Source organism: Daucus carota, chromosome 3, assembly GCF_001625215.2.
Source record: "Daucus carota subsp. sativus chromosome 3, DH1 v3.0, whole genome shotgun sequence".
Taxonomy (NCBI): domain Eukaryota; kingdom Viridiplantae; phylum Streptophyta; class Magnoliopsida; order Apiales; family Apiaceae; genus Daucus; species Daucus carota.
Window position 1 is genome coordinate 59,988,722 of NC_030383.2, and position 25,417 is coordinate 60,014,138.

General features: G+C 31.0%; 3 protein-coding genes across 6 annotated transcripts; all 3 read right to left on the reverse strand.

Annotated features, from left to right (window-relative positions):
• Nucleotides 1-278: 278 nt before the first annotated feature.
• LOC108213413 (sugar carrier protein C) lies at nt 279-4,134 on the reverse strand. Its single transcript, XM_017385202.2, has 4 exons — nt 3,929-4,134; nt 1,972-2,294; nt 1,150-1,779; nt 279-878 (listed from the first exon to the last, which is right to left on the reverse strand). Exons 1-4 carry the CDS (start codon nt 4,059-4,061, stop codon nt 411-413), a joined length of 1,554 nt encoding a protein of 517 aa, XP_017240691.1. The 5' UTR covers nt 4,062-4,134; the 3' UTR covers nt 279-410.
• Nucleotides 4,135-5,139: 1,005 nt separating this feature from the next.
• Nucleotides 5,140-9,586, reverse strand: LOC108211666 (double-stranded RNA-binding protein 1). 3 transcript variants are annotated; one of them, XM_017383322.2, is made up of 7 exons: nt 9,296-9,586; nt 8,393-8,482; nt 7,218-7,453; nt 6,850-7,069; nt 6,002-6,071; nt 5,895-5,917; nt 5,140-5,762 (listed from the first exon to the last, which is right to left on the reverse strand). In XM_017383322.2, exons 1-7 carry the CDS (start codon nt 9,507-9,509, stop codon nt 5,389-5,391), a joined length of 1,227 nt encoding a protein of 408 aa, XP_017238811.1. In that variant the 5' UTR covers nt 9,510-9,586; the 3' UTR covers nt 5,140-5,388. The 3 variants fall into 3 exon arrangements, with proteins under 3 accessions (XP_017238811.1, XP_017238810.1, XP_017238812.1); XM_017383321.2 differs by having other exon boundaries at nt 5,895-6,071; nt 9,296-9,585; XM_017383323.2 differs by lacking the exon at nt 9,296-9,586 and adding an exon at nt 8,767-9,261 and having other exon boundaries at nt 5,895-6,071.
• Nucleotides 9,587-10,185: 599 nt separating this feature from the next.
• LOC108214833 (5-methyltetrahydropteroyltriglutamate--homocysteine methyltransferase 1) lies at nt 10,186-17,021 on the reverse strand. Of its 2 annotated transcripts, none has more exons than XM_017387044.2 (12): nt 16,732-17,021; nt 15,225-15,578; nt 15,048-15,135; nt 13,611-13,738; nt 13,124-13,515; nt 12,251-12,414; nt 12,021-12,101; nt 11,772-11,938; nt 11,594-11,699; nt 11,261-11,511; nt 10,944-11,145; nt 10,186-10,719 (listed from the first exon to the last, which is right to left on the reverse strand). In XM_017387044.2, the coding sequence occupies exons 1-12, from the start codon at nt 16,971-16,973 to the stop codon at nt 10,351-10,353; spliced, it is 2,544 nt and encodes an 847-aa protein (XP_017242533.2). In that variant the 5' UTR covers nt 16,974-17,021; the 3' UTR covers nt 10,186-10,350. The 2 variants fall into 2 exon arrangements, with proteins under 2 accessions (XP_017242533.2, XP_017242534.2); XM_017387045.2 differs by having other exon boundaries at nt 15,225-15,583; nt 16,732-16,933.
• Between the last annotated feature and the right edge of the window lie 8,396 nt (nt 17,022-25,417).

Here is a 25,417-nt window from a genome sequence, read left to right on the forward strand (position 1 = left end):
GAGTAAACTAAGCGCTGAGATGCAACCATATATGCAACCTCAATTGCAACTATTGCAACATGAAAATCAATTGCTCAACGTCATATGACTTTGACCATATTTTTGAAAATAAGTTGGAAAACACGGAGTATTTTTGTAAATTTGCCTATTATATTTTAGGTAAATAGAAAGTTGTTGTTTTGGATTCAAATGTCGCAATAAAGCTCCAGCAGTGGAACAAATGGCAAAAGATTCAAAAGAAGGTTGGAAAATCAATACAATTTATACTCTCAATGTGCAATGCACGGCAAATTAAGACAATAACGTAAACAAAAAAAAAAACTTCTAAACAACATTCCAGTTTGCAAGTCTATAACTCTATAGAATATCCAGATAACAACTTAAGGTAAAACTAACTAATTTATCGGAACTTAAATTGTGTTAACCCTCGAGCCTCCTTTAGCCATCTCCATGTCAACACCATCAGCCACGAACCTTTTCCAGAACCAATGCGACTTCCATACAATTGCCATCTCTTCGATAGGAATGCCTTTGGTCTCGGGCAGTAAGAAGATCACGAACAGAGTCATTACTACCACGAAGAATGAGAAGAAGATGAAAAGCCAAAACTTCATCAGGCAGAGCATCATCAAGAAGAGTTGAGCTATGATGAATGTGAAGAACATGTTCACTGAAACCGTGATACTTTGCGCCGCTGATCGGATTTCGAGTGGGAAAATCTCACTTGGTACTAACCATCCTAGAGGACCCCAAGACCACGCAAATCCAGCCACATATACGCATATGAAAAGAACCACAACGATAGCATACCACTCTGGTAAATTACTAGTGTTGCCAGATGTTCCGAATTTTAAGCCGATGAGAATCGCAACAGCAACCTGTCCAAATTTTATAGTATATCAGACAATGTAGTTTGTTATTTAATAAACGGTCTTTTCAGGTGTGTGCTCACTAACAACTATTTTTTATTTAGGGGGAAGATTATAATTGGTGTAGATTTTTGTACAAGCAGTAGCCATCATTATTAATGGGATCCGAGCCAATAGAAATCCACCACCTAACTAAACAGTGGTTAGTGTGCCATGGGCACATACCATAAAATCCATTTGATAAAATATAAAAAGAGAAACATCTGATGAATATCTTTACCTGAGAAGCAATCATCTGAATCCCTCCTTCAATGAAAAGAAACTTCCGTCCCAGCTTATCAACCAGATAAATAGCCACAACAGTTGCAACCACATTGACTAAACCAGTGATCACAGCAGACATAAGAGACGCGGTGCCCCCAAAACCAATAGTCTTGAACAAAACCGGGGCGTAGAACATAATAACATTAATGCCTGTGATCTGTTGAAAGAATGGAATGAGTAGAGCCATTACAAGGTGTGGCCTATACTTTCGTTGGAAGAGGTTTCTCCACGGATGCTCCACTTTCTTTGATGCTTCACTGGCTGCAACAAGATCTTTAAACTCCTCATCAACATTATCAACTCCACGGATTTTCAGTAGTTCTGCTCTAGCCTCATCTTTTTTGCCATTTTCGATGAGTGAATTAGGAGTTTCAGGGAGAAACCATGATCCGACTATCATGATCAGTGCAGGCACAACTGCTCCTCCTAAGCTCAAGCGCCATCCCCAACCACCCTCGATCTTAACAAACCAATAGTTCAAGAGATTGGCTATAAGGATGCCTGCGGTGATTGATAATTGAAAGCAGAAGTTCAGGGCTCCTCTGTACTTGTAGGGTGCCATCTCGGACAGGTAAAGTGGTACTGCCTGCAGTTACAAATTAACAAGTTATAATAAAACTATAACATCAGTGTCAACTACAACCTGATTGTGAAACAAAGAACAAGCTAAATAAATAATCGTTTTCTTTTGAGATAGTTTAAAACAGAGAATATCCAAATTCTTTAATCTAAAACAGTATTACAAGAACCATACAAACACATGAGAAGAAAAAGTTACCTGATTTCCGAAGCCAATACCAAAACCGAGCAAAAGCCTACCAACAATAAGCATGGCAATATTCTGAGCAAATCCATTTATTAATGCACCAGCACAGAACAGAGTACCACCAACAAGCATAGACCGCCTTCGACCTAGTCTCCACGTGACCCATGAAGCCACGAGTGAGGATAACAGGGCAGCTACGTACAGTGATGATGTGAACAGTGTCAGTGTCTGGCTATCAAATTTGCAGTACTGATTGGTGGAATTATCCGCTTTCTGCTTCCGGTACACAGATGGGAAGAACTTCTCCAAAAACGAGTCCATAGATGTCACTCCACCTAAACATCAAAATAGATTAGTAAGTATTAAACAAACATAGAATTTTCTAGTGTGCACTCATAGTCATACACGAACAACCACTTTTTACTTTTTAATTAGGTGATGAAATTCGTTTAGATCTAATTCCAGTAAGAATGATGGCCCTCACATGTACAAAAATCTCCCGTGCCAGAAAGACCCAACAAACATTACGAGCACAAACATAACTTCACAAAAAAGTATAGAAAAAATTATGTATATGCATGACACAATCAATATACTTATATAAAGGAGAAGCTGAGGGGCGTGTAGGTGGCGCCTCTCAAATCGCTTCGTTCTATTTTTCTAATTTTCTGGAATTTTTGGATGGAAAATATCAAAAATTAGAACTACCTCTTTTAGTTTCGAATATATTAGAAGCAAGTTTCAGAATCTGATTTTGTTTCAGATTATTTATGGAATATAGCAGCTTGAAAGTTTTAATCTGATTTGTTTCTATATAAGGGAGAAGCTTTATGGAATATAGTAGTTTGAAAGTTTTGATCTGATTTTATTTCTATATAAAAAGGAGAACTGATTTTGTTTCAGATTATATATGGAATATAGCAGCTTGAAAGTTTTAATCTGATTTTGTTCCAGATTATTTAATTAAGGGAAAGAGTAGCACACAAGTCTCTCTGCACCTATAAATACCCCAGATTCTGGATCATCTAAACACAACCTACTCTCTCTCTCAATACCACAATCCTACCACTCTTCGGTGATATTCCTTTTGCTTGAATTCTAACTCGGTGGTGCCGTTCTTCTACCACGATGAGTGAAGGTTGTTTATACGGTATTAAAAAAAATAAAGGTAGTTATAGACCGTTACGTGAGAGTCAACAAATCCATACACGGGAGAATAATATAATCTTGACATGATATTGATGGATGATATCAATAAATTAACTATTAGTGATGTATGTTTGTTGGTCATTATTTTATAATATTTGTTTTGTTCATCGGACATGTTTGTTGTTAATTTTTATATGATTTACTTTGTATAGAGGAAATATTATTCATCCATTATCTGTATGTTCCGTTTAAGCAACTTTTAAGTGAAGACTGTTCATACAGTATTGAAAAATAAAGGTTGTTACAAGCAAGGGTAGATATAGACCGTTATCTCGCGGATTTAAGTTAGATGTTTTTGTGCACAATCAATCTAAAAAATTTGGAGGAATGTGACAATGTAGGAACATGATTGCTTAATTTTCAAAAAAAAAATACAAATAAAATTAAGATTCGTCGTGCTTTAAATTGTTAATTACGTGTAGAAATTTATTTTCATTTTTTCAACATGAATTATAATCCAATTTTGCAATTTTATATATTAGTATTGGTATTACATCAAAAATTTTATAATATTAATTTTATTTTATCCTACAAATATTATTTTTTAATCATTAATATACTTTTTATAGAGCCACAAAATTATTGCATTCTACAAATATTTATATTAAATTAGTAATATAATTTTTATAGGCCGCCGCAACGCGCGGCTTCTGAACTAGTGTAATATATGATAGTTAAATACATGAAATTTGGTGCTTAGCATTTGCTCATGAACACACTATAGAAAAACCGACATTATAAAGTTTGCACATAGTCATACCTGAAATACCGAGGTCATACCCGAAGATCAAACCGCCCATAGCAGCAACAATGGTTGTCACCAAAACCCGTTTAGTAAGCTTTCCCGGATAAGCTTTCCCGTTGCCGGAGCTCACAGCCCCGCCGCCGGCCATTATTATCTATTATCAAGAACTGAACAAGAGTTTCGAATAAAGAGGGATGCAAGAGTATGCACAAGTAAGAATGTGTAAGAGTACTTTTAATGAATTTGTCAAATTGACACGGGTATTTATAGAGATTTTTACGTTTGATCTCCGATTCTTTGTAGAACATAATTTGCATGCATGTTCATGCAAAGAGACTTGTATCCTACTCCTAGTTGAATTGATATATAATTCCTTTTCAGTGTAGATATAATTTATTATATTAAACAATTATAACGGCTTGCAGAATGTTACTACGAATAATTAGTGCGCTACAAGTTTAATTTTTTGTAAACCTTGTTATTATAGAATTGTGAGAGAGCATAATAGTCATTATATATGGAGAGATTTTTTATTTATGAATTTTATTGTTTTGTATTATTGTGATCTTAAGTTTTTTGTAGTTCAAATTTATATATTTTTATTTTGCATTATTGTAATTAAAAGATTTTGTAGTTTAAATTTAGACCGTGCTAAAAACTATACATGTTTTTTAGATATTAATTTATAATAACTCGTGCCATATACTGTTATTTTTTTTCACATACATATTTATTATTAGTTTTAATAATTTATATGATGTAGGAATATTTTTAGAAAATAAATTTACATATATATAATAATATTATTATAATTCAATTGGAACCAAAAAGTAGGAAGTAATAAAAATATCTATATTTCATAATAAAAATCGTAAATTAGAACTGAAAAATAGAAAGTAGGAAAATAACTACAACATCATGATAAGAATCGTATTCTATTTACAAACCTTCTTTTATAAAGTGTAGGATATAAAAATAATAATATATAGTCGTATTTTAATTACTAAAACAATTTTAAGTATTATTTTTACAAGACCTCTCCAATTTAGTTTAGAACTATTCTATTTTCAAACAATACTTTTTAATTCAATTTAGAACATGGGGCGTCATTAAATAGCCTGGTTTATCTTATGTTATCAGGGGACATCCTGGTTGCTAGAAGTATTGGAAAACTAAACAGCAAAGGATGAGCATCAAGTGAAGCCAAAAACTTGCAAAGCAGAGAAGAAATAAACAAGTTAATAGAGAGTAACAAAGAAATAAATTGTGTGAGCAACTAAGATGTGAATCAAGTAATGCAACAAGTAAGGGTTTAGACAAACTGGAACAGGACAACATCATCACCCTAAGAATTAGGTGATGTAGAACAGATTATCTTCCACCAGGACATGATGCCTATTATTTAAAATAATTTATAGAGAAGGATTCTGTTGGATAGAAAGAGAAACACAGAATCTAGTTAACTATAAATCTATCTAATTAGGTAATTCTATGCTCACAGCAACCCACTGGTCCTCAGCAATTGGTAGAAGAATGGTGCCTTTTGGAAAGTCTATATCAGGAATGCGGGTGTACACTCTGTATCTGTTGCAGAGCAAGTAGCTTTCAGTTTCATCAGATTTCTTCAGGGTAGGACTTCGGATTGTGAGAGAGGAAAGATCAGGAGGCGTAATGATTGATGATGGTTGTCCTCCTGTGGATGACAGGCGTATTGATTCTGGCGAGAAGTGTGAGTCACTGTTTCCGGTTGTGTTATCCATGTCAGCTGAAGCTGGAGATTCAATAAACTTCTGCAAGCTGTATTTAGAATAGTCTGGTAAACTTTCAGTAGGACAATCCTCATAGTCATCTGTAAAATAGAATCTTTCTTAATCTTCCAGAAACTGATGCAGTTAAACACAAATGCTGTTCACTCAGAGGCTCAAAGCAGCCAACTGCCTACTAATATAAGAATGATGATTGGATTGTAGAAAAATGTTACCTTTTTCCTGAATACATTGTTTCCTGTAGTTTGAATTCTGAGTTAGATGTTGGGGACAATCAGATTGGAATTTTCCATGGGCATTGACAAAAGTAGGAAATACTGACCCAGCCTTGACTTCTAAAGTTTCATGTGCCGAGGAAGAAGATGAGCTATTAGCAGTTCGACTTCTTTTACCTGAATAAAAAAGGAGGAAGAAGATGAGCTATTAGCAGTTCGACTTCTATGATAAAATTAATATTTGATGTATATGCTTAACTGTTAAAAGCGTGTGAGCCAATTAGGAGTACACTTGCATATATGGAAGATGGTTATATTTGAATAGTGAAATCAGACAATTAGGTAATGCCTTCTTATCAGGACTTCTCACCTTGCCAAATGAAAGAAATGACAAGCTTATTAGTGTTAGAGACTGCTTTCAGGGTCGAAGAGAAACTCGGACTATAGTTGTCCTAGGAATTTAGTTACATTAAGTAAGCTATAATTAGATTCTTGCATCTGTCCAATATGATGTTTTAAAAAATGTTAAGATTAATGCCTGATTTCTATGATTTACAAAATATTTAATGAATATTTAAAGGGATTTAAGAATCTACAGGCTATTACAAACAAGGCAGGCCCTTATGATTTACCAGAAAAATAAAGAAGACTCCATATATCTATACAACTTTTCATATATTCTTGCAATAAAATGATCAGATAAATACCCCTAATCAAAGAAAAAAAGATAACCACCAGATCTGCATAAACTTTCTCGCAAAAGAGCAATTACTGATTAGGCACATACATGAGGACAAGTGTGTGATGGTAAACTAGAAATGATCAACACACTTAAGGCCGTTTCTGTGAAAAACAATGGCTAAATACGCATAGAAGTAGTGATATGCTAGCTAGTACATCAAGTTATAAGTCATGAGGAATCACAGCTGAAAACCAGTGACATATATCCACTTACGTTCCATAAAAGCAGTGTAAGCAACCCTTGCAGCATTGGATTCTGCTTGTTTTTTGGATTTCGCTACCGTGCCTTGAAACATCTCTCCTTCTACTTCCACAGTGGATATGAAAGATGGATTGTGAGGTTCACCAGAATTTTCAGTTTTATATACTGGGAAAATGAAACCTTCACTTTGAGCTAACTCTTGTAAGATGTTCTTGTAGAGTGGAGGGCAATTCTGGAAAGAAACAGATACATGAACATGAAAACTGAGTTAGGAACACTCCCGGAAAAAGAAAATCAGCACAACAAACCAGTAAAACTATAATGAAGTACAATTTAACAAATAGTGGAATGACTAAAAACCACTAGCTTGAAGAACTTGCCTTTTGAAAGGTATCTGTTGTAAATGAAAGAAGAGCAACTTGTGCAGCAGCATGCTCAGCTTCCTTCAAAGTCTTATAAGTCCCTGGACTGTCATAAGGGTGTCCCTCAACATATACTGTGGCCTTGAAACACGGAGCATGAGGTGGGCCTTTCTTATCACTTGAATACACTGGCATGCCAAGTTTATTTCTTTGAGCATAAGTCTGCAGCATCAGCTTGTATTGATTTCTCTCGTCTACAAGCAAAGTAAGATTATTTTATTAGTGTGAGAAGAGACAATAAAATAGCTGAGAGTAAGAAAAACATCTCAAAGTAGGCAAGATAATAGATATGCTAATTAAAATATTACAACATGAAATAAAAATGCTTATGTTGTGGACTCAGAAATAGCAAGCATCAAAGGATCTCAAACTAATATTGTTGGTACTATCACTATATGTTTTACTACTAGAGCCATATGGAGAAACTGAAACAGTTGATGGTTGATCCCTAATCAAGTAAATCTCTATGTAAACACGAAGTAGAAAAACATTTACAAGAAGTGAAGATATCACAACAGTTCTGCGGTGCCATATCACAAGGATGGACTAAGTACGCAACTACAGATGCGACTTATTATTGTTCAAAATAGATTGATGCACTTTTATTATGAGATTCTGTTTACTGATGGATCTCTTTCCCCAGCTATCTCTCTCCAGATAAAATCCGTTGATATATTCATATATGAATATAAATACTGAAGGCATAAAGGAAGTTCTGAAAAAACAAAAACAAAACAAACTTAATGCTAAAGATTTGTGTTGTGGATTACAAGGGTCAGTATGTATACAAGTATAGCCAAAAAATTAGATACCAAGAATAACTATAGGTATGTCATCTATAGATACCAAAAATTACAAGGGTCGGTATCTATAGTATAACCAAAAAATTAGATGCAGGAAAAGTATAACTATAGGTATGTCAACTCTCTTACCCCGACTAACTCTTTCATATTAGTACTATCTTCTTGATTTTCTTATGAATATAATAATGAAGGTATAAAAGAAGGTCTGGGGAAAGAAAGAAAATAAATTCAAGCTGATAATTTAAATTGGATTCCGAAGGTCTGTATATGCAAACATACAAGAAAGATTAGATGCAATGAAGATGAGTATAGGTATGTCAACTCTCTTACCGTTCTTGAATTCCGTGGCATTCGACTGCAATTTTCCAGCCTGATGTAGTTCAATCCCTGGTTGTCCAGTTTTAGTTTCCCCTTCTGGTTCTGAATAAACAGAGAAGAGAATGACAAATTACTGTAACATAACAATTTTCGAATGGATTACATACAAAGATATGTAAAATCAGTACTAAGGATTAACTGATTCTAGCGAGGGAAGAGAAGCAACTGAAATTTGTTGGGATTTCAGAAAAATTCTTTAAATTTGAAGATTTTTGAAAAATCTGCAAATTCTTTAAGATATTGCAAAAGGCATCCCAATATCAAAATGCAGTCAGGTCAAGAATTTGATTACTGGATAAGCATATGCCTACATCACAAACACTTACTTAAAATCAGAGAAACAGGGCCGCCCTGAAATGATTTTAAAATTTAATACATGAGAAAGATATCCCTATATCATTTTTGCTAGCAAATTTGTTCATGATTAACATCTATAAGCATATCATTCTCTTGTGCCCTGTATTTTATTTTATATGTGCCTCTATATAATTTTGATTTCTTTTCTTCTTTATAAAGAAAAAAATTTGCCCCTGAAATATTTAACTATCCTGGTGCCCGGTTCATTAGCATAAGCGGCGGCTTGGCCTCAGGCCGGCTCCGCACAGAAAGATCCCCAAAAAATAACCATAAGAAAAATGCCAGAGTTCTTTCAATTTTTCCCCTCTTTCTGATAAACAACCTATGCAGCATTTCATTCAAACTTAATCAAAACAACAACATAACAGAAAGCTACTAATTTCATCAAACAGAAAACAAATATATCAATATATCATCCTATTAACCAATAATACACAACCAACAGAAAATAAAGCCAAGATTAAATCTTTAAACAAAAGGGTCAAAAAGATTTCATACCAGAAGCAGTAAAGTGATGGACAGCAAGCCTAGCAGCATCATTCTGGGCATCTTTGGATGAATTAGAGGCAATTTCTGTGTCAAAGGTAACACCTTTAACAACAACTGAAGCTTTGAAAGAAGGGTTATGGTCTGGCCCCTCTTTTACATAGGAATATTTGGGCAAAGCCCATTTCTTTTGTTGACACAGTTCTTGGAGCTTTGTTTTGTACATTCTTTTTATGTTGAATTTGTTTATGTCAGGGGTTTTTCAAAGAGACACAGCTTCTTAGAGGTTTATTTAGACACAAGAAAAATGATTTTATTAGAGAGATATGGATATATATGTAAATTTTGACAAAACAAGATTCTTGTGAATGTGTCCTTTTCTAGACACAGTAACCATGCAGGTTCCAGCAAGATTAATTCCTTAATTCTTTGTTTTGAATGGAGAAAAAAGTATTTTTCTTACAATGTTATTCCTGTAAAATAGTATATATGATGAAATATAACAGAAAAAGAGAATAAGTTGTAAGGCATATTGTGGGTCAGATGTGTTCAATATCGTATTCTAATATAAATAGGCCAATCTTTTTAGAAAGAGTTGGAACTAAAATTTTGTCAAAAAAATTTAGAACTAAAATATTATCGTGCGCTAATATTAAATACCTAAATTAGGCCGATCTTTTTTAAACGAAGTTTAGAACATGTAGATGTAATAACAAAATGCAAAGTTGCACCCCTATTACATTACTAAAATGGTGAGAAGCCTGCCAAATGCACCTAAAAACAGTAGAGAAAGAACTTTGGGCATAAATTGCCCTGTCACAACTCATAACCATCTAATCGAAAACACAGCATTAATGCGTTTGGCAGAGAATGAGGGGAGATCAGAAATAAAAACAAGACACCCCAAAAAATGTATATATATAAAAAACATTATTAGGTTTCTCTTTCTGACATAATTACATTGGCATTTCATAAGGGACTCCCTTGTAAGATTACACATATTATAAACCTCAACCGTCAACCCTCCTACAGTTGACAAAGGAAAATTATAATTCTACTAGCAACCGTTATTTGGTGCCGGAAATTTGAGCACGAAGGTGCTTGGCAGCAGCCACCATGTTAGTCAGAGCAGGTTTGACTTCAGAGTACTTGCGTGTCTTGAGGCCACAGTCAGGGTTAACCCAGAGAATATTGCTTCCAAGGACTCCAAGCGTCTTGTTAATCCGTTCAACGATTTCATCCTTAGATGGGACTCTTGGTGAATGGATATCATACACACCAGGGCCGATACCAGCATTGTACTTCACTCCCTCACGGAAAACTGAAAGAAGTTTTTGATCTGATCTGGAATTCTCGATAGTTATCACATCAGCATCCATGTTAATGATTGAGCGGATGATTTCATTAAAGTTGGAATAGCACATGTGTGTGTGGATCTGTCCATAGGAATTCAAAGTTAAAAGGTAGCCAAACACAACCAAATAACAAGAACACAACAAAACATCAAGCTCAATGCTTTTGGGTAGAGAGTGTCATGTTACCTCACAAGATAAAAAACATATTTACCCTCTCGTTCTCTCATTTTATGCTAATGACTACGTGGATAAAAAAAAAAAAAAAAAGAACTTCTAATATAAATGAAACGGTGACAGCTATTAACCTGGGTAGTGTCTTTAACCCCAACATTAGTTATTCTAAAGGAATGCACAGCCCAGTCCAGGTAAAAAGCTTGTTCATCCTTCCTTAGAGGCAAACCCTCTCTCAAAGCAGCCTCATCAATTTGAATGATATTAATGCCAGCTTTTTCAAGATCTTCCACTTCATCCTTGATGGCCAGTGCAATCTGATAGCAGGTCTCAAACCTAAAAATAAGCCAAGTACTTTGTAACTTACAAATGAAACGGGATAGGCTGAAATAAAAATATTCAAATACATGGATTGGTCATCTCTAACAAAGGACAAAGAATATTCAAATACCTGGGTTGATCATCTCTAACAAAGGACCAGTTGAGAATTGTGACAGGGCCAGTAAGCATACCCTTCATTGGGCGCTTTGTCATACTCTGAGCGATTGAGGACCAGAAAACAGTCATTGGTTTTGGACGGCTAACATCTCCATATATGATAGGTGGTTTCACACATCGAGAACCGTATGACTGAACCCATCCATTCATGGTGAAGGCAAAACCAGATAACTGCTCCCCAAAGTACTCGACCATGTCATTTCTCTGTGCATATTATTGAAAGACTTGTAAAATTACTATTGTTCAAAAAATATCTTCCCTACAGCAGTAATTGAAAAAATTCTACCTCTGGCTCTCCGTGTACTAATACATCAATATCTAGCTCTTCCTGGAGCTTGACTACTCTATTGATTTCATCTTTCATAGTATTGACATATGCTTTCTCTGAGATCCTATAAAGAATTTTTGTGCATAAAAAGACAGTAGTAGAAGGATGTCAACAAAACTACAGCCACATGACTCACTTGTTCGCCTTGTATTCACGTCTAACTTTTCTGACCTCCATGGTTTGAGGGAAAGATCCAATAGTAGTGGTTGGAAGAATTGGTAGGCTGAGCTTCTTCTGCTGGGCTTCCAACCTAGCACTCACACTCGTATCTCGATGATGATCAGAACCTTTCAACGTGGCCGTCTATGCAAGAACAGAACTTCAAATTTGATTAACATCAAACCAGAGGCCATATACTCATAAAAGCTGAAAACTGAACACTTACAGCCTTTTGAACAGCTTCATCAGTAACTCTTTTTGAAGACTTTCTTGAAGCCAGTGCTGCACTGTTAGTAGTGAAGAATGCCTAGAGAGACAATATTAACATGTAACAATCATACATTAGAGTGTTTTGAACGCCCAAAATTTTGATCAAGTTGCTGCCGAGAAATTTGTCAGGTTTACTATGTATGGAGAAGTAGAACAACAGAAATTGATAAAGGACCGTCAAATTACCTCATCTTTGTTCCCAGTCAACGCTTTTGTCAATGCACTCACTTCAACTACTTTCTGCGCAGCAAATGCAAGCCATGACTTGATCTCTTCATCTAACATAGTCTCATTTTCTTTATCAACAGCAGTGTGAAGAAGAGAGCAAGAAGTAGAAACTATAAGCTTTCCTGTATAAAGGTAACATATTAACACGAGCAATTTCCAAGGACAACTAAAAGTCCTTCAATGAAGTGATACAAAGATTCTACAACCACAATCCAGCATTTTTTTAGGATAGTATACTGCTTCAAATAGGCGCATTTACCTTAGTATCTACAAAAAGAAGGAACTAACTATTTTGGTGGAGGAACTAATTAATAATGAAGAGACCTCTCTGGTGGAGTTTGAAGGCAGGTGAGAGAAACATTTTAGGAAACAAGATGTTTGACTTAGTAATATAAACATGATTGCTAAAAAAGAGATCTGAGTAAAATCATATGTCTGTACCGTACATCCAGAATGCTTTCTCTGAAATATTTATCATTTATTGCCCTGTCTACTTAAATAAAAAGGGGACATCTTTATCACCAGTTTATTCCTTAATAAATTAACCTATAACGCCTAAAAGATCAGAAGTGTGCTATTTCTACCATACACAAACTAAGGTTAACAGAGATTTATGACTCCGTAGAGTAAACTAAAGTGCTGGGAGGGAAATGAAGCACTAGTAACTGAACAAAAATGTTTTAGAAACAGGCTTATTAGCATTCACACTTGGGCATGCGTAAAAAAATCATATATCTAAATAACCATAATATATAATTTTGTTTAACATTACAAGTAAAAGCGCTCATATCAAAGTGAATGAAACACTGAACATGCATGGAAGGATACTACCTTTTCCCACCAAGCCCTCAAGAGACTGCAGGGTATAAAGGGAGGCAGTAAGATCATTAGCCCATATATTTCGCCCATCAACCACTCCAGCGAAGAGATACTTGCCTGAAGGAAATCCATCCTTAACCCAATCAATGGTTTTTGATCCACGAACCAAATCAAACCCAAACCCTGTAATAGCCTTTAAAGATGTGATTGTTTTGTAAGCCTCTGCTGGAAGATCGGCAAAGTAAGTCTCAACAAGAACATTTAGACCAGAAAGTGATGACTCCAGCTCAGAGTAGGCATGAGTAAATGCTTGCAATATGTCTGAATTGAGGTCCATAACAAGTGTGGGCTCATCAAACTGAACCCAGGTAGCACCAGCTTGTTTTAATTCAGACACAACTTCCCTGTGAGGTATGCATAAATATATAGTAATAGCATATGAAGTTTAATGATTCTATTAAAATAGAACACTGGAGAGAAACAAAAAATCATATCTTACTTGTAGATGGGTAAAATTTCGTTAACTAACGAAAGAGGAGAAAAAGATTTTTCAACACCCTTTGCTGGTTTTGATAACAACAAGTATGAAACAGGGCCTACAAGGACAGGAATTGTCTCAACTCCAAGCTGAATAAGATAAAAGCATGAACTCGAGTAAGATTAATAAGTTGGTGTCCAAATGACAACAAAACTACTGATCATCTGGATCAAACAAGCACATGAGCAACCCATACTAATTCTTACAGAAAGTTAGGTTGACTTATCTATATAAAAAGCATATCTATTTACGTTCTTTTGTACTCGAGACATCCAAATAGAGATTTCGTAGTTTCAGATGATGGGCACATCTCCCTACCATATTGATCCCTATTATGCCTTATAAACATCTAGCAAAGAATGTATTAGTTTAGCTAACATGAAAAACATCAACCTTTGTATTAAGTATATTGAACATGTCCATTTATTAGGGGGAAGATGACAGCATTCTTAGACTAAGATATCGCATACTTGTCAAGGCATAAAAGCAAACCTAGGCGGTAGCGAACCGCCTAAATGCCTAGTCGGTCCCTAGGCATCCATTAGGTTAATTAGGTATTCAGCTACATCTAAGCACATATACTACATATTACGTAGACATAATTTATTAATCCTCACAATAAATATGTAACATATTATGTACAAATATCTTGACTGCTATTGATAATTATATGTACCACATCTTATGGAAAGAAATTTCGTTATTTTAAATAACAATTTTACTAATGAAAGAATAATTTTAATCAAATCAAATTGATTCAAATATTTAATAGCTTTTGTTTTTTTAAGACTGTTGTAATAAGTATATTTGTTCAAACTACTGGTACAATTTATGATGTTACCACTCATAGATAATTATAATGAATGAAAATTACCCAAGTCAAACTGTATATTAGAATCATGGTACAAATATAGTTGATCGCGTAATTCTCCTAGGCATCACCTAAGTCGTCTACCCTATTATATTTAGGGCAGACTGGACACCTATCCAGTTTATACCGCTTTTCGGCCTAGGCAACGCCTAGACAACAATGCTCGGTTGGGATTGTTATGCTCATGGACTTACAAAATTCCTAACCATAGCTACATTACATCCTTATGTGCGATTGTCTTAAAAAGAAATGTTTTGCTTTTCTTTTTCTGTCATATACCTGAAAACTTTATTCTAAACTTATATTCAAGTAATGTGTCTAGAGGCTATATGTGCCAATAGTGGTCCCAACATATGCAGGAAACTGTTATCTGGCATTGCTCTGTTCATTAGATGTCTCAGTTTCACATTAGTTTAGGGTAGTGGTGTAGTAAACATAACAAACGGCCAGATACTTCCAAATAAAAATGAGAACATAGATCATTGTGAAATAACAGCAAAAGAGGAGCCAGTGACAAGAGAACTTACAGCCTTCGCTTCCTTGTATTCATGCACTGCTTTGTGAGATGCATAGGAGAATTTCACATCCGGTCCCAGTTCAGGAACAATGAAATGGCTGCAACAGTGTTCATATGTATATAAGCAGAGACACTTTACTCATAAGCTTAGTGGAATGTTCAAATTAAGAGATCGATCATCACTTACTAGTTAGTATCAAACCATTTTGTCATTTCCATAGCAGGAACTGAAGCATTGCCTCTAGCCATGGAAAAGTAAACATCAAAGCCAATCTCACCTCCATTCCAACTGTATCTAGTAGGAACAGCGCCAAGCATAGCAGTGGTGTCCAGGACCTGATCGTAATACGAGAATGTGTTGCTTGGAATATACTTGATCCCTACCTCAGCCATTTGCTTCCAAATAGAAGCCCTGAGATCTGCTGCTACCCTCTCTAAATCTTCAGCACTACTCTTCCCATCCCAGAAAGATTCTAATGCGAATTTGAGTTCCCTCTTGGGACCGATTCGAGGATATCCAACAATGTGAGATGCCATTGTTCTGTACTAGATGCCATGAAAATATAAAAGTTTAACAGTGAGATCAATGTAAGTACAACCAATGTCTTTCTTGAACATGGAATCCAAGTCATCAGATAATAAATGACTGCAATAAAGCAAGGCAGAATACAGGGCTTCTCAAAATTTCGGTTCCAAAATTTAATAGCAATCTCTTTAATTACAAATATCAAGTTAAGCTTAAAAGTCACAAATAACACACACAGTTAAAAAGAGAGAGAAAAGATAAATAAGCACATCTTTTTATGGACAGAGTCATCTATATCGTTAATAATATATAATCACCCAGTTCCATTTCGGTGCGACTTGGGAGGATCCAAATTATGTGAGGATGGAACGAAATGAAATTCGTATTAATTTTTCAGTAAAACGTTCAGAATGCCATTCCTCACTCAGCACAATTCATAAAAATTTAAACTAAGAACCTAATTTCACCATTCCAGGAACGTAATCTCATCCTTAATTCCTTCTCAAATCCTTCACAACTTCATTGTACCAAATTTGCACTCTCACTCTCAAATCCTCCTCTTCCGACTTCAATTCGGTTCACACTTTCCCACCTCATCCCATCCAAACATATCGTAAGTTCACAAAACAAAAAACGGAAACTAAATCAATTCCAAATGCTTTAACCACAACACAAACAACATATTACACAATAAAAAACGGAAACTAAATCAATTCCAAATGTTTTAACCACAACACAAACATCAATTCCAAAATTATGTACAGGCTATCTTAGTTGTATTGTAATCGTAAGGCTTTATATAAAGCCACTCTAGTGATGAAATTGAATAAAACATCTAATTTCTATATTGTCCGTTATCATATAAATCCTATTAATCCCTCCTAACACCAAACGAAAGTAAAAAAGCTCTCGTATAACATTACATCTCCGTTAGGAGAGCTTAATAGGATCGTATATCATCTTTTATTAATGATGAAATGACTAAAACATCTAATTTCTATATCGTATGTTATTATATAACTCCTATTAAGCCCTCCTAACTCCGAATGAAAGTAACAAAAGCTCTCGTATAACATTACATCTCCGATTAGGAGGGCTTAATAGGAACATATTATACGAGAGCTTTTGTGAACTCTCGATTTCACGAGAACCGATTACTCTAACAAACCTGAATCGAAAACCCGAGCGGAACGAGGTGAGTGACCAACGAGGTGTACAAGTCCTGGCGCATAGAGGGAACGGTAGAAGCCCTGGAAGCACAGATGAAGCTTGACTCATCGTCGCTGTGTGTATACTACTAGTGCTACAATTGCTGATGCTGCTTGTGCTTCTCTGTTGTTTCGCCTGTAATTTGATGTTATAGACACACAGCTTGTATGTATAGTAATGGCGGCATCCCCATTTAGGCATTTACCTCTCGTTTGCGGTTTTTCCCACCCAACTGCTGGAGCATTTTTATTTATTTTTATATTTATTTGTATCGGCTTCTTTGTTCAGCGAATTGTTTTAACATTACCGTGTTCGCGTGTTGTTAATTTTTCTTTTCCAAAAATTGAATTTTATTGTTTTTTTTTTTGACAAGCGTGGCTGGCTACCTTACAAATGAGTATGAGCTCTTAACCATTGAGTTATCCAACAGACACATTGTGTTTTTTTTAAAAAAAAACTATTTATGTTTTTTAAAAATAAATAATGACAGTTCGAAAGTTCTAGTGTTTTTATCCTTCTCGTCATTGTTAAATTGATTTGATTTTGATTTTAAGAATGATTGTTATTTTTATTTTTATTTTATCTTTTTTGTTAGGAGAATGAATGTTATTTTTGATTTTGTTCTTAAGTGTGATTGTCGTTGTTCCCCAAATAAGATAAGATGAACTTTTTAGTTAATTTTATTTAAATCTAGTTTTTGCTTGAGATACATTTTACAAGATTATTTTTCTTTCTTTTTTGTTTTTTAATGAAATTGCTTCTTTAGTTGGATTGTTTTTCTTTTTTAATATTCATGTATATTCATCTCTTCCGCGATTATTTACGTACTTTTTCTCGATGCGTTGACACACTCTCCCATCGCGGAATTTATTATTATTATTATTATATTAAAACTGAAATATTAATAATTTTATTGGTCGGTCGAGTTTTATACGTCGGTCGGAATTATTGTACAGATCTTCGTGTTCTAATAAACTTTTTTATTATCAATTAAGTTAAAATATGTAAAAATACAATTAGTATGATTGATTTATATTTCAATTAAATTATAATGCTGGGTTATACATTATAATTAAAGCTAGTAATTTATTGTACATGCAACCCCGAATCAATATATATATATAAAGGAGGATGCGGGCGTCTCTGGAATTGTTCGATTCATTCTTCTGATTTTTCTCAAATTTCGGATAGAAAATATATTTATAATTCAAAAATAAGGTTCAAGAATTCTAAAAGTAATACAACTCTTTTCTTATTGAATTCTAAAGATGATATAATTCTTTTTCTTTTTATTTACTACTTCTTATTGAATTCTAAAGATGATACAATTCTTTTCTCTTTGAATTCTAAAGGTAATACAATTTTTTTCTTACTTAAGAATCCTAAAAGGAGTAGGATTATATTTATTTAAATTAACAATCATAGATAAAATACAATTTATATTTAGGATTTGTAGGGGATATACGTACGATTTTTATTTTCGATTTAGTCTTATAATTTTCTTAAATTTCGAATAGAAAATAAAGGATTGTAAAGATAATAATCATTAAAAAAAACTCATAGCAAAAAAATTAGTAACATAAAAGAATAATAATTTTTAACTAATAAATAGGAATCAAAAAATAAAAATAAATAACAAATAAAATAATATATATAAAATATGAATCATATATTGATTTTTTTATTTTTTTTAACGTAATTGATTTTATGATAATGTAAATAATTCTTGATTAGTATTGTGTTTGACGGGCACGGGAGGCGGCCCAAACTAATTTTTATCTAAATAATAATAAATTGTCTATTTGTATTATGTTTGGCATGAAAGTAGCTAAAATAATTTTTTATCTATGTTATAATATTATTATTTTTTGTTAAAACGGGACCACAGTTTAAAATACTTTTTATCCAATTATAATCTTTAATTTTATCATAATTAGAATAATTTTTATTACTATTGTGTTTGACAGTAAGGCGACTCAAACTAATATCTAAATTATTATGTTTTCTTATTAATATTGTGTTTGACAAGGTAGCGGCTCAAACTAATTTCGATCTAAATTATAATATTTAATTTTATCATAAAAATAATAATTATGGATTAATATTGTTTTTGACGGCAGGGTGTTTGAACTAATTTTATTATTAGTATTGTGTTTGACAGAATGACCACTTAAAAAAAATTTATGCCAATTATAATATTTTTTTATTTGTGATATGTTTAACGGGAAGATGACTCAAAATAATTTTTATGCTATTATAATACGGATTCATATCAAAATTTATCACGCCGCCGCGAAGCGTATATATATATATATATAAAGGAGAATGCGGTCGTCTCTAGAATTGCTCGATTTAGTCTTCTAATTTTTCTAATTTTATTTAATATTTTTATTGAAATCTAAAGATGACACAATTCTTTTCTTATTTAATAATCCTAAAAGAATTAGGATTATTCTTTTCTTTTTTATTTGATATTTCTTATTGAATTCTAAAGATGACACAATTCTTTTCTTATTTAGTAATCCTAAAAGAAATAGGATTATGTTTAAAAAATCAGGTTCAAAGATTCCAAAAGTTAATACAATTCTTTTCCTTTTGGATTATAAAGATAATGCAATTCTTTTCTTATTTAGTTATCCTAAAAAGAGTAGGATTATATTTATTTAAACTAACAATCACATATAAAATACAATTTATATTTAAGATTTGTAAGGTAATACGTACAATTTTTATTATTAATTTAGTCTTATAATTTTTTCTAAATTTCGTACAGAAAATAAAGGATTGTAAAGATAATAATCATTAAAAAACACTAATAGCAAAAAAATTGTAAAATAGGATATATAAAATAGGAAATATATATTGATTTTATAATAATGTAAATGATTCTTGATTAGTATTGCGTTTGACGGGCGCGGGAGACGGCCCAAACCAATTTTTATTTAAATAATAATAAATTTTCTATTAGTATTATGTTTGACGGAAAGGTGGCTAATATAATTTTTTATCTATGTTATAATATTTGTTTTTTAAAACGGTACCACAATTCAAAATAATTTTTATCCAATTATAGTTATAATTTAAAAAATCAACTTGAAGGATTCCAAAAGTTAATACAATTTTTTTTTTCGAATTCTAGAGGTAATACATTTTTTTTATTATTTAGGAATGCCAAAAGTAATATGATTATATATATATTTAAACTAATAATCATAGATAAAATACAATTTATATTTCAGATTTGTAAGGTAATACGTACAATTTTTATTTCCGATTTAGTCTTATAATTTTCTTAAATTTCGAATAGAAAATAAAGGATTGTAAAGATAATAATCATTAAAAAACTAATACCAAAAATATTAGAACCATAAAAGAATAATAATTTTAAACTAATAAAAGGAGTCAAAAAATAAAAATAATTAACATATAAAATAATACATATAAAATAGGAATCATATATTGATTTTATGATAATGTTAATTAGTATTGTGTTTGACGGGTACGGGAGGCGGCCCAAACTAATTTTTATCTAAATAATAATAAATTTTCTATTAGTATTATGTTTGACGAGAAAGTGGCTAAAATAATTTTTTATCTATGTTATAATATATATTTTTGTTAAAACGGGACCACAGTTCAAAATAGTTTTTGTCCAATTATAATCTTTAATTTTATCATAATTAGAATAATTTTTATTAGTATGTGTTTGACAGTAAGGCGACTCAAACTAATATCTAAATTATAATGTTTTGTTATTGTTATTGTGTTTGACAAGAGAGCGGCTCAAACTAATTTTGATCTAAATTATAGTATATAATTTTATCATAAAAACAATAATTATGGATTAATATTGTCTTTGACGGGAAGGAGGTTCAAACTAATTTTATTATTAGTATTGGGTTTGAAAGGATGGCCACTTAAACAAATTTTTATACCAATTATAATATTTTTTATTTGTGATATGTTTAACGGAAAGATGACTCAAAATAATTTTTATGTTATTATAATACTGATTCATATCAAAATTTATCACGCCGCCGCGAAGCGCGGCAATTGTTCGATTCAGTCTTCTAATTTTTATTAAATTTCGGATGAAAAAAATATAATTATACTTAAAAAAAAAAAGGATTAAGGATTTTAAAGGTAATATAATTCTTTTTCTTATTGAATTCGAAAGGTAATATACTCTAGAATTCAAAAAATCAGTTTAAAAAATTTTAAAGATAATAGAATTCATTTTTCTTATTGGAATTTAAAGATAATACAATTCTTTCGTCCCGATATTTTTGAATCGATATATTTACTACCCTATTGCTTAAGCTCCTAGGCCGCCCAGATGATGTCGCCGAGCAAACTCGAATAGTGGCTTTGTGGTTTATTCGCATGTATTTTAAACAATTATTCGCATGCATGATAAAAAAAGAGTGATAATTCTAAACAATTAAAAAATAGGAAATAGCTAAAATCTATGAAATTTGATATATTTATTTGCTTATAATTATAATTTTGTCATAATGTAAATGATTATTGATTAGTATTGTGTTTGAGGGGAGGGCGGCCTAAATTATTTTTTATCCAAATAATAATAAACTTTCTATTAGTATTATGTTTGACGGGAAAGCGACTAAAATAATTTTTTTATCTAAGTTATAATATATTTTTTATTAAAATGGGACCACGGCTTAAAATAATTTTTATCCAATTGTAATCTTTAACTTCATCATAATTATAATAGTCTTTATTAGTATTGTGTTTGACGGTAGGCCGACTCAAACTGATATCTATATTACAATATGTTGTTATTAGTATTGCGTCTCGAACTATTTTTTTATCTATATTATTATATTTAATTTTATCATAATTATAATAGTTATTGATTAATATTGTCTTTGATGGGAGGGCAGGTCAAACAATTGTTTTTATTAGTATTGTGTTTAATAGGAGGGTCATTTAAACAAATTTTTATATTAATTATAATAGTTTTTATTAATGACATGTTTAACGAGAACATGACTCAAAATAACTTTTATACGATTATAATATTAATTCCTATCAAAATTTATAAAAAAGATTCTTAATTAGTATTGTGTTTGAGGGGAGGGCGGCTCAAACTAATTTTTATCTAGATAATAATAAATTTCTATTAGTATTATATCTGACGAGAAAGCTGCTAAAACAATTTTTTTATCTAAGTTATAATGTATTTTTTTATTAATACGGGACCACGGCTTAAAGTAATTTTTATCCAATTATAATCTTTAACTTTATCACAATTATAATAATTTTTTATTAGTATTGTGTTTGATGGTAGTACGACTCAAACTAATATCTATATTATAATTTTTTGTTATAAATATTGTGTTTGACAAGAGAGAGGCTCAAACTAATTTTTATTTACATTATTATATTTAATTTTATCATAATTATAATAATTATTGATTAATATTATTTTTGATGGGAGGGTGGTTCAAATGATTTTTTTATTAGTATTTTATTTAACGCCACTTAAACAGATTTTTATATTAATTGTAATATTTTTTTTATTAATGATATGTTAATGGGAACATGACTCAAAATAACTTTTATGCAATTATAATATTAATTCGTATCAAAATTTATAAAAAATTCATAACGTCGCGCGAAGCGCGGCTTTATTCACTATATATATATATAAAGGAGGATGCGGGTGTCTCTAGAATTGTTCGATTCAGTCTTCTGATTTTTCTTAAATTTCGGATAGAAAATATAGTTATAATTCAAAAAATCATGTTTAAGAATTCTAAAGAAGATACAACTCTTTTCTTATTGAATTCTAAAGATGATACAACTCTTTTCCTTTTTATTTAATATTTCTTATTGAATTCTAAAGATGACCTAATTCTTTTCTTATTTAGTAATCCTAAAATAAATAAGATTATGTTTAAAAAATAAGGTTCAAAGATTCCAAAAATTAATACAGTTCTTTTCTTTTTGGATTCTAAAGATAATACATTTTTTTTCTTATTTAGAAATCCTAAGTTGGATTATATTTATTTAAACTAACAATCATATATAAAATACTATTTATATTTAAGATTTGTAGAGTAATACGTACAATTTTTATTTTCAATTTAGTCTCATAATTTTTTTTTTAAATTTCCTATAGAAATAAAGGACTGCAAAGATAATAATCATTAAAAAACACTAATAGCAAAAAAATTAGAACCATAAAAGAGTAATAATTTTTAGGTAATAAATAGGAATCATAAAATAAAAATAATTAACAAAAAAAATAGGATATAAAAAATAGGAAATATATATTGATTTTATAATAATGTAAATGATTTTTTATTAGTGTTGCGTTTGACGGGCACGGGAGGCGGCCCAAACCAATTTTTATTTAAATAATAATAAATTTTCTATTAGTATTATGTTTGACGGGAAAGTGGCTAATATAATTTTTTTTATCTATGTTATAATATTTGTTTTTTAAAACGGTACCACAATTCAAAATAATTTTTATCCAATTATAGTTATAATTTAAAAAATCAACTTGAAGGATTCCAAAAGTTAATATAATTCTTTTTTTTTTTCGGATTCTAGAGGTAATACAATTTTTTTATTATCTAGGAATGCCAAAAGAAATATGATTATATTTATTTAAACTAATAATCATAGATAAAATACAATTTATATTTAAGATTTGTAAGGTAATACGTACAATTTTTATTTCCGATTTAGTCTTATAATTTTCTTAAATTTCGAATAGAAAATAAAAGATTGTAAAGATAATAATCATTAAAAAACTAATACCAAAAATATTAGAACCATAAAAGAATAATAATTTTAAACTAATAAATAAGCGTCAAAAAATAAAAATAATTAACATATAAAATAGGAATCATATATTGATTTTATTATAATGTTGATTAGTATTGTGTTTGACGGGCACGGGAGGCGGCCCAAACTAATTTTTATCTAAATAATAATAAATTTTCTATTAGTATTATGTTTAACAGGAAAGTGGCTAAAATAATTTTTTATCTATGTTATAGTATATATTTTTGTTAAAACGGGACCACAGTTCAAAATACTTTTTGTCCAATTATAATCTTTAATTTTATCATAATTAGAATAATTTTTATTAGTATGTGTTTGACAGTAAGGCGACTCAAACTAATATCTAAATTATAATGTTTTGTTATTGGTATTGTGTTTGATAAGAGAGCGGTTCAAACTAATTTTGATCTAAATTATAGTATTTAATTTTATCATAAAAATAATAATTATGGATTAATATTGTCTTTGACGGGAAGGAGGTTCAAACTAATTTTATTATTAGTATTGTGTTTGACAGGATGACCACTTAAACAAATTTTTATACCAATTATAATATTTTTCATTTGTGATATGTTTAACGGAAAGATGACTCAAAATAATTTCTATGTTATTATAATACTTATTCATATCAAAATTTATCACGCCGCCGCGAAGCGCGGGTTTTTTCACTATATATATATATATAAAGGAGGATGCGAGCGTCTCCAGAATAGCTCGATTCAGTCTTCTGATTTTTCTTGAATTTCATAGAGAAAATATAATTATAATTCAAAAAATCAGGTCCAAGAATTCTAAAAGTAATACAATTCTTTTCTTATTTAATTCTAAAGATGATACAGTTCTTTTCTTATTTGGTATTTCTTATTAAATTCTAAAGATGATACAATAGTATTTCTTATTGAATTCTAACGATGATACAATTCTTTTCTTATTTAGTAATCCTAAAAAAAATAGGATTATATTTATTCAAACTAATAATAATAGATAAAATACAATTTATATTTAAGTTATGTAAAGTAATATATGCAATTCTTATTTTCGATAATATATAATATATTGAAGATATGTTTAACGGGAACACGACTGAAAATAACTTTTATGGAATTATAATATTATTTCGTATCAAAATTTATAAAAAAGATTATTTATTAGTATTGTGTTTAAGGGGAGGACGACCCAAATTAATTTTTACCTAAATAATAATATGTTTTTATTAGTATTATGTTTGACGGGAAAGTAGCTAAAACAATATTTTATCTAAATTTATAAAAAATTCATAACTCCGCCGCGAAGGATAAAAAATATAGTTATAATTCAAAAAATCAGGTTCAAGAATTCTAAAAGTAATACAACTCTTTTCTTATAGAATTCTAAATATGATACAATTCTTTTTTTATTTAGTTTTTCTTATTGAATTCTAAAGATGAGACAATTCTTTTCCTATTTAGTAATCCTAATAGAAATAGGATTATATTTGTTCAAACTAACAAAATTATAGATAAAATACAATTTATATTTAAGATTTGTAAGGTAATACGTACAATTTTTATTATCGATTTAGTCTTATAATTTTCTTAAATTTCGAATAGAAAATAAAGGATTGTAAAGATAATAATCATTAAAAAAACTGATAGCAACAAAAATTAGAACCATAAAAGAATAATAATTTTTAACTAATAAACAGGCATCAAAAAATAAAAATAATTAACAAATAAAATAATATATAAAAAATAGGAATCATATATTAATTTTATGATAATGTAAATGGGTCTTGATTAGTATTGTGTTTGACGAGCACGGGAGGCGGCCCGAACTAATTTTTATCT

Coding starts and splice junctions, on each gene's coding strand:
- LOC108213413 (XM_017385202.2), bottom strand. CDS start 4,061: ATGGCCGGCGGCGGGGCTGTGAGCTCCGGCAACGGGAAAGCTTATCCG. Junction 2,295..3,928: donor GTATGACCTCGGTATTTCAG/GTATGACTATGT, acceptor TTTGATGTTTAG/GTGGAGTGACATCTATGGAC. Junction 1,780..1,971: donor GTATTGGCTTCGGAAATCAG/GTAACTTTTTCT, acceptor TTGTAACTGCAG/GCAGTACCACTTTACCTGTC.
- LOC108211666 (XM_017383321.2), bottom strand. CDS start 9,509: ATGTACAAAACAAAGCTCCAAGAACTGTGTCAACAAAAGAAATGGGCT. Junction 8,483..9,295: donor CCATCACTTTACTGCTTCTG/GTATGAAATCTT, acceptor CTGTTTATTCAG/AACCAGAAGGGGAAACTAAA. Junction 5,763..5,894: donor ACAATGTATTCAGGAAAAAG/GTAACATTTTTC, acceptor TCTATTTTACAG/ATGACTATGAGGATTGTCCT.
- LOC108214833 (XM_017387044.2), bottom strand. CDS start 16,973: ATGCCTAAATGGGGATGCCGCCATTACTATACATACAAGCTGTGTGTC. Junction 15,136..15,224: donor AAATGGTTTGATACTAACTA/GTAAGTGATGAT, acceptor ACACTGTTGCAG/CCATTTCATTGTTCCTGAAC. Junction 12,102..12,250: donor TGACTGGGAACAAAGATGAG/GTAATTTGACGG, acceptor TTGTCTCTCTAG/GCATTCTTCACTACTAACAG.